Source organism: Colius striatus, chromosome 4 (assembly GCF_028858725.1).
Source record: "Colius striatus isolate bColStr4 chromosome 4, bColStr4.1.hap1, whole genome shotgun sequence".
NCBI classification, from domain to species: Eukaryota; Metazoa; Chordata; class Aves; order Coliiformes; family Coliidae; genus Colius; species Colius striatus.
The window spans coordinates 79,057,450-79,069,801 of record NC_084762.1 but is presented as its reverse complement, the minus strand read 5'-3'; the positions used below and the strand labels follow the sequence as shown (position 1 = coordinate 79,069,801).

The window sequence follows — 12,352 nt, the reverse complement described above, 5'->3', positions numbered from 1 at the left end:
CCTTCCCTGCATGCCAGGGTACGTGCACGTTGCATAGCACTGTCTCACTGGAATCTGTATGGTTTAGATTTTAACATCGTGTTGGTTTTAGAGCTGAATATATGGAAGCTCTTGAGTTACAAGAATTATTATTGCAAACCTGACTGCAGCTATAGTTGGTGTTCTTGGAAGATGAGGGTGCAAGTAACAAGAAGCTTACAAATTCATGCCAGTAAGTCAAGTTTAATTTGCTTTCCTTTTCCCCTCCCTTCCAAAGCTGGCTGAAATACAAGTTCCACTGTAAACGCAGTGACTAGCAAACATGGATGCCATCACAAATACAGTGCTGCCAAGAGGAAGTCCTCCGTTGACTAATAACAAAGTTTCCAATAGCAACTGCAAGATATTCTGGGCACTGAATTGAAGAGATTTAGGGATATATTCTAAACAAGATGTGCTTTTTGCAGCTTCAGAATATGAATTATATAACATTCAGACAAAAGACTTTTAAGAAGTTGCCATTTACTTGTACTACAAAGGCAGAATTTAAGATTTTGTTGGCCCCTCAATGCCCTTTACATCAACAGGTAACACCAAGCCTTCCCTATCAAGCCTATTATCAAAGTATGGCTGCAAAAAATAGACATGAACAATCACTAAGCAGTTTGGCCTTGCAAAAATCTCAAGGTTTTGCTGTCAACTGAAACAACATGAAAACATAGCCTTTTATTTTGGAATGAGGAGACCTCATGCTTCATAACACTAGTTTTGTGTAACATTTGTTACTATCAGAGCACAACAGAGAACATAATCAAGTACATTTGTTAACTAAGTAACCTATTCTTTGAAAATCTATTCTTTAACGTAAGACAATGTCAGTGACATATTACAAAATCATTTACTAGAACTGGAAAATTACTTTTATAAAGATCACATTCTATGATTGAATCATAGAATTGTTTGGTTAAAAAAGACCTTTAAGATCATCAAGTCCAACCACCAACCTAATGCTGCCAAGCCCACCACTAAACCGTGTCCTTCAGCGCCTCATCTATGCATCTTTTAAACATCTCCAGGGATGGTGAATTCACCAACTCCATGGGCAGTGTCTAACAACTCTCTCAGTTAAAAAAGTTCCTTCTAATCTCCAGTCTAAACCTCTCCTGGCACAACTTGAGGCCGTTTCCTCTTGTCTTATCTCTTCTTGGAAGAAGAGACCAACTTCCATCTTAATCCATCCTTTCAGGTACTTCTAGAGAGTGATCATGTCTCCCCTCAGTTGCCTCTTTTCAAGGCTGAACACCCTCAGTTCCCTCAACCATTCCTCCTCAGATTTGTGCTGCAGACCCTTCACCAGCTCCAGTGCCTGTCTCTGGACACACTCCAGCACCTCAGTGTCTTGTAGTGAGGGGGTCAAAACTGAACACAGTATGCGACATGTGGCCTCATCAGTGCTGAGCACAGGGGCAATATCACAGCAAGGTATTTCATACAGTCACTTCCCATGCAGACATAGGATTTTTAAACAATTTTTTAAAATTTGAATATGGAAACAACACTGAATTTCTATTGGTGCAATTCAATAGTTCTATCAAAGACTGCCCATGCACTTCCGAATGAGTAATTTGTTTTATATTTCAAGTAAATAGGAATTTGTCAGAAATATTTGCTAGGTCAATTTTTAAGCTCTACCATGTGGGAATTGTGCCAAAATACAAGCACAAATTAGCATGTTAAATAGTAAATCCTAAAAGATGCTAAGCAGTAGTGAAAACCAGAAGGCTCTAAGCAGCCAAACGTGATTAAATTTGTCATCAAATCACTGAAAAGAAGAAGTAGAACAAACTTCTTTACTCATGTCTGACATTGCTATGTTAAAAGTTGCCTCGAATAAAACATTCTATACAGCACTTTGCAACAGCACAGACGTCTGTTGCACAAGAATACTTCACTGCTGGTTTTCAATACCTCGGAGGTAAAATGTTACATGCCACAAAGTAACTCCAGTCTACAGCACAGCTGTCCATTCTCAGCTTTAGAATGCAATCAACTTATTTGAGATGTAGGCAAAGTTAAGAAAAAAAAAGACTAATGAGGGTTTAAAACTCTAGATGGCACACTCATACAGTAAAAGGCTACACATCTGCACAGAAATACACAGGCTCACCTAAGGTATTTTCTTGGTTCTCCAACCAAAGGGTACATAAAGTGTACCAAAGTGTACTCTGCAAGTACTGTTCTGAGGTCAGTTTCTGAATTACTGTTGTAAAAGGATCTGCACTATTTCCCCAAGTTAGAACTGGGTGATTTAATATAATGGTGTGCAGTATTTGTAGTTTTCTACTTCAATTGCACTGAATTAAAATTCCAGATAAAATTAATTCTCATGGCATAGCACCCATCCTGTTACACTATCACATTCTCATACTCCAATCTACTTCACAGATAACTGGAGTGAGATCTTACACATGTCTTAAAGGTACAGTCTCACTTTGAACTCACAAAGGAAGCTTTTGTTGCTGCTTTGTTTTTAAGCAGGAACTCAGCTTTGTTTTATTACATCAACTCCAGGGTCATAAAAAGGACATTTTAATACACAGCCTTTAACCTACTGATCTATATCGAGTAGGCAGTAAAAAATCTGAAACTCAGATCAGCTTGGGTGGTGGCAGCACTGATGAAAATGACACTGCAGCATTTTTATTAAAATTTGTCAAGGGTATGTTGCTGCTGTTGTGCAATCTTGCTGAAGCCATACTAAATTAAATGATAGCTGTACAACTGAATTGCCACAGTACAGATCTGAGCAACATCCAGAAGGATCAGAACTACAAAATGCGTGAATTAGGGTTTTTGACTAATTATCTGAGTAAATAAACAAGAGCCTAAAGACAAATACAATACAGATATACAGTGTGCTAGATGCTTCATGCAAATGGTATAAACAGACTTTTATCCTCCAGTAAGTGCAAGGCAGCTGAACAAGCTGTCTCATCTTTACAGTGCAGCAATACTTGGTGACTGTGGAGAAGCTAATATGCCACAGCTTACACACAGTGAAGGTTACCCATATCGTACCCACAAAATTAACACGCAGCCCTGAGTTCAGATGGTTTTCAAATTCATGATGTGGAACACCTGTGCAACAAAGGACATAGAGAAGGAATAAAAAAGTGCATATGCACTTACTGATTGGAGAACTATGTGTGTATGGAAGCATTTGCCCACAAAGCCACAGAGAAGAATGTCTTTGGCCTTAAGCCAGTATAACAGCACCTCTGAAGCAAAGCACGCAAATAAGTTTTCTCCATTTCCACAATACGGGATATCAACTGATTGATAAAACAGTTAACATATTTTTTTTCTCTAACAAAGTGTATTCATAGTCACACCTTGCTGCAAGGTAAACATTTACCAGAAAGTGGGCACCCGTAGCACGCTTTTATTCTTAAATACATAAATATGACCAAAGTTTCTAAGATACGTTACTCATCTACATCTATAAACTCATAATTTCCACTGCAAATCCAATAAATCACTGGGTTTTTTTTTTAAATCATTTAACAAGTTTATTTCTACAAATTATGGCTTAAAAGCAGGTATTGTAGATACAAAAATCTGAAGAGACTGACGTGCAACGCATGTAATTTCTTATGTTGTCTGTATGAATAAGTTATTTCAGTTACAAGTCATTTCAGTGGGTATTCATCACATTTCTCATAGCAGCAATAAAGAGGCATTTTAGTTTTCAGAAAACATTATTTTAGATAGCACATTAATCAATACAAAATTAACTTTTAACAGCACTAGAGTAACATAACCCATATGTCATTACAAGTTGATCATGGAACCGGAAAATGTGATATTGTATCTCTGTGCCAACCTAAGACTGAGTGATTTGCAGGGTCTCCAACATGTCTTCCACTGCCTTCAATGAATATTTAGTTTCTTTCTTACTGCGACCTGCAAACTAAACAACAACAACAAAATTGTCACATGAGAAATTCTGTGCAAACAATGGTTATAAACACTAAGTACCAAAAATTAACTTAACTTACTACAAACCTAAAAGCGCAGCCTCCTTTTTAGTTCACTAAACCTCAGCGTTTTTATTGCAATAGAAGCTCTAGCACTCTTCCTCTAATAAGTAATGAAAAATACAGCAAAACTCCCTAATTTCACTCATTTGCTCTGAATTTGTATATTCAGCACTAATAAATATTCCACTTCCGAATGTAACGTTTATCTGAATGGCAATCTTCCTGCTGTTTTGTTTGTTCTGTAAGCTTTAATAGAAATTTTATTTCAGGCTTAATTTTTTAATGTGATCCAAATTAGATCATATTTACAACTTAAGTAGTAGGAAGATTTGGACATATTATTGACGCTAATCTTTTTTTCTGGTTTTGTTACAGTGAGACAGATAAGGGTTTATTCATCAAAATCTCCTATAAAATAATCCAATCATCAATAATTATATTTTATAATTCAAAGTAATTATAATGACCTTATATTTGACTGTAACCTACTATTACAACAGCAATTTCAGAGAACCTTTGTAATAATGTCTGTCTTGATAACAAAGAAAAATAGAGCTCAATAAATACTACTGCTGGCTTCCGATTCCCTAAGACATACGCTTCCAAGTTTGGGAAAGGAAGGGGTAAGAAAGGTAGGAGATGTGGATCACATCGCGCTGACCTCCAAATGGTTTTTCTAACTGTACCGATGATCCCCATCACCCATCAGCCATATCTAACGCACTGGATTTACCAATTAGGTTGGTTTTCAGTCAAAGCAAGCTCTCGGTGATTTTTAATACACCTGTACTAAAATGTTTTGCACTTGGGACTGTGAGGGTTGGCAAAGAAATTACAGAAGCAGTAGCTATAACTTGCTGCTAGTAAAATAGCTTGTTCTCTACCTAAATGTTAACATCTAAACACTCAATAAATTTTCGATTTAATGGGTTTTTTTATTTCAAATACCACTGGTGTCTCGCATAGTTAGTCCTTGATTTATAATGTGTCCCTTCTCTCTTGTAATTAACTTAATTTAGCAAACTCTTTGTGACCTGTTAAGAAAGATTAAGTCATCAAACCTAGGTAATATCACACCAGCAACAAGCTGCAGAACCTGTTAACCTGCTTTTGACCCCCAGGCTACAATCTAACATTGGGATTTCAAATTAGGGCTGAGTTCTTAAAAAAATAGTTTTGGCAAAGTAAATGAGATGCTGTTTCAACTGAAACACTTAGGAGAATGAAATGTTGTTACAGCGACAACACTTCATAGTTAAGAGATATACTGAAAACGTGGTACTTTCATAGTTTGTATTTCCAGAGGAGGAACTGATGCACCACGTTTTGACTCTAGTACTATCTGTAAACTCATTCTTCAGGTTGTGCAGTTTCCATAGTGACTTGTAGTAGTCAACTTCGGAGGAAAATCGAAGATTTCTTAACACTCTCACAGGTGAGAGAAGCCACTTTTGCATGGATCAGACTTAAAACCATATCCTCTTTTTGTTCACACTAAACAGGAATACTCCCAAACAGATACTTGGGGACTCTTATGAAATCCTTTCATTTAAAAAAAAAAAAAAAAGCAAACTAAAAAATAGAACTCAGAATCCATGGCCTAAAGTTTTTTCAAATTCAAAGCACTCAGAGATTTCAATTAAAAGTACAGAAGCCTGAATATACTGTGATCAAAAAGCACACTTGGCAAGACACCCAGAAAGCACGCAGGGCACAGCTTCCAAGTAAGAATTGTATTTCTTTTACTTCTCTTTGGGGACCCTGAAAGCAAAACTGACAGAAGACATCAGTTTGGAAAAATGTTACTTGCTAATTTCAAGAGCGGTTGCTTTCATGCTACTGACGTGCACTTTAAGCTGAACAAATAAAATCAAATGTTGTGTCATAACAAACAGAAGTATACTTGGAAATGTAATCACTTCAAATTTGCCCTGACGAACAATTATTTTGTCTATTCTGCCATTATACAGCAATTTGACTGATTGAGCCGGAATCCATTTCTTAAAATCATGATTTAATTTTCTGTTTCCCAAATGGTTTGTAACAAAATCACCTCTCTCCAACCATAAATAACATGTGGATTGCTAACACAGAGGAATTTTGCAATGTACCCAAGAAACATGTACCTGGAAAATTACTACGAGTAGGATCACGTTAAAGATTTTTGTGAGCATTAATCAAACTTGCCTGCTTCTGCTGAAAAGTTTCTACTACAGGACATGCTAAACCAATTACCTAATTGAAGAGCACTAGGTAGCCATATTTTGTTTTGATGTTAAAGTAACTGTGACTCATGTCCTTAGTCAAAACAGACACATATTCTTCACAGGGTCTGCACAGACAGAATAATCCAGTTTCCCAGTGATAAGGCAAAACTAAGATTACAATAATAATAAACTTAAAATAATTCTTTGAATAATGAGTAATTCTCTAACATCTGAAATAAAAGATTAAAATTAAATTTTATGTGTGTTTTTTTTCACCAGACCAATTAAATTTAAGTGGCCTAGAGAATAATGCCCTTTTTTCCCAAAGCATGTGTTAGCAGCCAGGAATTCTAGCTCCACGCAGCAGCCCTAGCTACAAAACTTTTCTGTCTTCCTTTGAAAGTTTACATTTCTCCTAGATTAGGCACAGATGAGAAGTACTAATCAGCACAGAGGGTTACATATTTAACATAAAAATAGGTACATTAACCAGATGGAGCATGAAATATCTGTGCTTTTCAGAAAGTATTTAATTCAACTACTCTTTACCACCATATTTTCCTGCAAAGAAACTGCTGTACAGTCCAAACAACACTGGTGAAAATAAGCTTTTCTTTTCATAACCAAAGATTGTTTTCTTTAAATGACAATAAACTAAAAAGTTCCTCTGAGATCATACAGGATTGCCTAGGAAAAGCAAAAATCAACTGCAACAGCAAACTGCCTGAATGAAAGAGCAAATCGAAAAAAGGGCATCAATAAAAATATTTCAAGTAAATTGCATATAAAATTAAAATTGCAACCAGCCAGTGCTGAATTCAAATAAATAAAGGTAGTTTTCCAAAATTACTCAGCAAACTGCTGGTAATTCAAGTTCAAATCCAGATTGAAAATGAGGAAAGATTTCCCTGCAAGACAATTGCTCAAAAGCAACCTTCTGAATTAATAAATTCATATATTCAAGTAACAAATTGCTATAATTTGTCTGGGCATCCAAGTCAGGATTCAAAATTCATCTTATTCTCTAGAACATGACATGAACATGGATTTAATAGTAGGAAGTCCAACTAATAAAACAAGTCAATGACAAACTGAACAAGTTCTTAAGGCTCTGATTACACTTTGCAAAGTGCTTTGGATAATGCAAAGAAAGTAGTGAGCATTTATAAAGATATTTCAAGTATCTAGCTTAAAACCTGGCTAGACAAACCTCCAGTAATGGAGGAATACTGTAAGGACTTCCACCGGCACAAGTGACCAAGGTTTCATCCTTAGGTTCAAAAGATAACAATATCCAACCACTCAACATGGTAAGAGAGCAACAATTCCATACTGGCTCACAGGGGAAACTGCCACCTACTACATCACCAAACACTCTGTGCTGTAGCAGTTGGATGTTGTAGGACTCTGACATAATTACGCTGGAGTGGCCAAATCCTTCTGCAGTCATATAACAAGCTCAGTAGGGTTGGGCTCGGGCAGTCCTGTCCAGCTGCAGTCACTAGGGCTTCTTGTGGTAATTGTGTGAAGAGCACGGTGTTCACATCATTTGCTTGCTAAATCCTGGCCTGAGCACTGACATGTTCTGTACAGCCAAATTCCCCCTGTGGTTGCAGTCAGATATGGTGTTTGTACAAAACAGCTAAAAAGTATGCAATGTATCACAAAAGCATGAAGTCATAAGGAAGTTACGATATGGGTTTTAAGTATATGTTAGTTGTATTAACATGGTGCAAGCTTCAACCAAGAATGCTTAATATAGGATCCAAAAGATCTTCACAGAAGCAGTGGAATCGTACTTTCCAGTGAACAACAAAACCAAAACACATACACCAACACACTCCCCACCAGAAAAACCCTGGCAACACCACTTCACACAGAGAGCAAAGAAAAAGGCAAGCTTAGCTAGCTAGCTGTGACTCAGGTAATTACAAACTCTCATAATTAAACTGTCATTACACTTAGAACCAAGAGATGCCTATTTCTAGGCTTTAATCTTGAAATGTCACCATTCCACTGTCAGCACTGGTGTTACATTTCCATCCTCATGCACCCTGAAAGGAGCTGTTCCACAGAAGTGCCAGCAGGCCTACTGAAAGCGCTCTACTGGTGCTTTGAACTGGAAACTTTGGTTATTTTATTTCTTAAAACGTGTTCAAATCCCTCTAATCCAAGCAGTTTGTTTTATTAAGGTGTAAAACGTGGAATAAGAGTTTTCACTCAAAATTTACACATCTTTTAAAACTTGTTTTGTTCTATCAGTGGTGAATCCACTGTGTGCTCTGTTCTTCAAGAGGATTTGGGGGGTTTTCTTTGTTTTTGTTGTTGGACTTTTTTTTTTTCGTTGGTTGGTTGTTTTTTTTACACCTTTACACCTTGCTTGAGGTTTCCATCAATGTTATGCTTAGAGGAATGTCAGACATACTGAAATCAAAAGAAGGCCTGTTTATTTATGGGAAATGACACAATGCTGGTAATTCATACACATCTTAATGTCATGAGCAGGTAAATTTCATTAATAATAATGAAAAGCAGGAAGTCATGTAAACAGCAAAACAGATAAATGAAACTTTGGGCACACAAGTGTAAAATGTTCAATTACGTCCTCAGGGATACAATATTCTAATTGTAGAGTCAAAGGCTACAAGGCCAATCAGGGGAAATGAAAAATACTTCAAAGTTGTAATATATCAAAATCAGGTCAGTCACAAGAAGCTGCACTCTTGGTAATGAACTGACATAGAGCGTATTAAGAAATCTACACTGGCCATCAAAGAAAATCCTAATTTAATTGTGTAGTAATAGAGGAAGCTGGTCAAAAAACTGTGACACAGAAATGTTACAGAAATAAAGGACCATTGACACATATATATAAAGTTTTTGCATTTAATATCAATATTTTTTCTCAGAAAAAGTTCTGGGGAGAACTGGCCAGTGTGATGTTGATGTTCAGGATTACTCATACATAAACTTTGATTGGCAGATCGTTAAAAATAGCTGCAAGGGTGTGAAATGGACATATTGAGTTTAAGACGCAGAGACAGCAAAACCCATGAGCTAAAACCTCTTCTCATTCATAGTTACAGAAAAAAATACCGAGGCTTATAATACAAAAGCAAAAATAGATGTTAATACAAAAGTTTATTAGCAACATCATTAAATATGATTTCAAAAGGTCAGAATAAACTGAAGGAAAAGAAAATTCTAGCATTTTCACTTGTTTTCTAGTAAAATAGAAGCAGATGACCAAGTTATTCTAAGAATTGAGGTATACCAAGTTTTGTTAAAATACTTTGCCATAGAACTGAGTCTTGGAGGTCAACATTACACTACTCTACATTCAGTTAATGTTAGGAGAAAAAAAGATCTGTTTAAAGCTAATAAGAAAACAATACTAATAACTGTAAAATAGCAACCTTCTATTAATAAAAGCATCCAGGAAATCAAACAGAAGTATAACTCAAAATATCCAAGTAAATGATGTTGATTTACACACCATATCTAACATCTTGAACAGCAGTTGATAAAAGTGCAGCAAAGAACCACAAAGCATGTTAAGAGTATCATAAAACAGTGATGTACTAACCTGGTATGCTCTGTTTATTTGGTTAGCTGCCCAGCTGGCATATTTCATATTATCTTTTTTCATTTTTGCACTTGCTTTTGGATTGGAAGCAATATGGCTGGCAGACTAGGATTACAAAAATAAAAAACAACATTAACTATAAAATATATGTGCATGATATAAACTGAAAGCATTCAGCACCTTTGCATTCAGAACTCCATGCACAGTGATAGCAGATAAAATAAAAAGTTACTGTCAAATAGCATCCAGTTAAGAACTAGCTAAACAAACTTTTTAAGCAATTGTTTTAACTAAAGCTAAATTAAACTTCAGTTGCGTACAGAGTTAGAAACCAAATCTGGACATGATCAGCTAATCCAATTTGCTTTTGCTAAAGTGAGAGTTATGAATTAGTTTACCCTATTCAATTTGCTACGAGAGGTGATATAAAATAAATCACTTGTGTGTCCAAATTGCCATTAAAAACACGACATTTTTCCCTGAAGCATGAGAAAACACCTTTTAGACTGCAGGTAAGTCTTTATACATAAACTATGCTCATCTTCATCTGAAAAAAAGATGACCATGTTTCCCTGAAACTACCTGCTGAAATGGGAATGTCAAAGAAGTGGCCTCCACAAACTCACAACTGCATTCAAGTCATGCTTGTATGAATTGAATGTGTCACCTAGTATAGTTACAGAATCACAGAATCTTAAGGGTTGAAAGGGACCTCAAAAGATCATCCAGTCCAACTGCCCTGAAGGATCACCTAGAATAGGTCATACAAGAACTCATCCAGGTGGGTTTTGAATGTCTCCAGAGAAGGAGACTCCACAACCCATCCGGGTGGCCTGTGCCAGTGTTCCCTCAACCTCACAGTGAAGAAATTATCCCTTGTATTTCTTTGGAACGTCTATGTTACAGCTTGTACCCATTGTCCCTTGTCCTATCATTAGACATCATTGAGAAGAACCTGGATCCATTCTCCTGACACTCACTTTTATGTATTTGTAAACATTAATGAGGTCACCTCTCAGTCTCCTCTTCTCCAAGCTAAAGAGCCCCAGCTCCCTCAACCTTTCATCATAAGGGAGACGCCCTTCATCATCTTTATGGCCCTATGCTGAACTCTCTCCAGCAGCTCCCTGTCCTTGAGCTGAGGGGCCTGGAATTGGACATAATATCTCAGATGTGGTCTCACAAGGGCAGAGTAGAGGGGGAGGAGAACCTCTCTTGACCTATTGCCCACACCTCTTCTCATACACCCCAGGATGCCATTGGCCTTCTTGGCCACGAGGGCACATTGCTGGCTCATGCTCATCCTGCTGTACACCAGGACCCCGAGGTCCCTTTCCCCTACATGATTCTCTAAGAGTTCATTCCCTAACCTGTACTGGTATATGGGCTTATTCTTTCCCAGATGCAAGACTCTACACTTGTCATTGCTGAATTTCATTTGATTTCTCCCTGCCCAACTCTCCAGCCTGTCCAGGTCTCGTTGAATGGCAGCACAGCCTTCTGGTGTGTCTGGTGTGTCAGCCACTCCCTGCAGTAGCAAACTTGCTCACAGTGCCTCTGTTCCCTCATCAAGGTCATTAATCAATATATTGAACAGTACCAGTCCCAGCACTGACCCCTGAGGGACTCTGCTATACACAGACCTCCAACTAGATCCTGCCCCATTGATCACAACTCTCTGCCTTCTTCCCTTCAACCAGTTAACAATCCACCTCACTACCTGATCATCCAGTCCACCTTTTCTCAGTTTTGCTGTGAGGATGCTGTGGGAAATGGTGTCAAATGCTTTACTGAAATCACGATAAATCACATCCACTGCACCACCATCTATCCATCTGGTTACATCTTCATAAAGGGCTATCAAGTTGGTCAAATATCACTGCCCTTTGGTAAAATCATGTTGCTATCATTCTGTCTGGTTTCCTGAATTCAGTAAAATACTGAGTGGTTTCCTCAGCAGACACAGCTGAATGCCTTTGTGGAGAATTTTTCAGGTTTTGGACATTCTGTGGGGGACTAGAAACACTGTGCATGTTTGTCAAGTACAAAAGCAGCAGCCACAGCAAAACCAGATCCTAAAGCCTGAAAACAGCATTAAAAAGCAATTAGGAGACAAAGGCAAGATACAGAAGCAGCGATGGCAAGCTGTGCTTGGAAAAAAATACATAGTGAAATGTATTTTTTCCAAGCAGCCAGATGAGAAAAATTGAAGAACTGAAAGAGAACATATACATTTCCTTCTCAGTAATAAACTTGTGCTATGCAAATCAGAGTTTACGCTTATGTCTTTCAGGCACCATCAAAATAAAAGGTTTCTCAAATGCTTGTGTCTTATTAGCTCAAGGCTGTCAATCAGATCATCATAGATACCAGGCTCTAAACCTAATAATTTACAGATTGAAAATAGCAGGCAGGATGTAAGATCTGAGAGAGGACAAGCCAGGCCTCCCAGGCCTGTTGTAGAATCAATGCACAGCTCTGTATGTATACACACTTTAAAAATCAAATTAGGCCAATAAACAGACTTGCTACAAAACTTA

The 12,352-nt window shown here is 37.4% G+C and overlaps 1 protein-coding gene across 3 annotated transcripts in view; it reads right to left on the bottom strand.

The window, feature by feature from the left end:
- Positions 1 to 2,897: 2,897 nt before the first annotated feature.
- Positions 2,898 to 12,352, bottom strand: part of EMC2 (ER membrane protein complex subunit 2) — a 46,827-nt gene continuing 37,372 nt past the window's right edge. For all 3 annotated transcript variants that reach the window (XM_061994949.1, XM_061994948.1, XM_061994950.1), the window contains exons 10-11: positions 9,813 to 9,917; positions 2,898 to 3,949 (exon numbers count right to left, since the gene is read on the bottom strand). In XM_061994949.1, the coding sequence (XP_061850933.1) occupies positions 3,863 to 3,949; positions 9,813 to 9,917 (192 nt within the window). In that variant the 3' untranslated portion in view covers positions 2,898 to 3,862. The remainder of the gene's footprint in view (positions 3,950 to 9,812; positions 9,918 to 12,352) is intronic.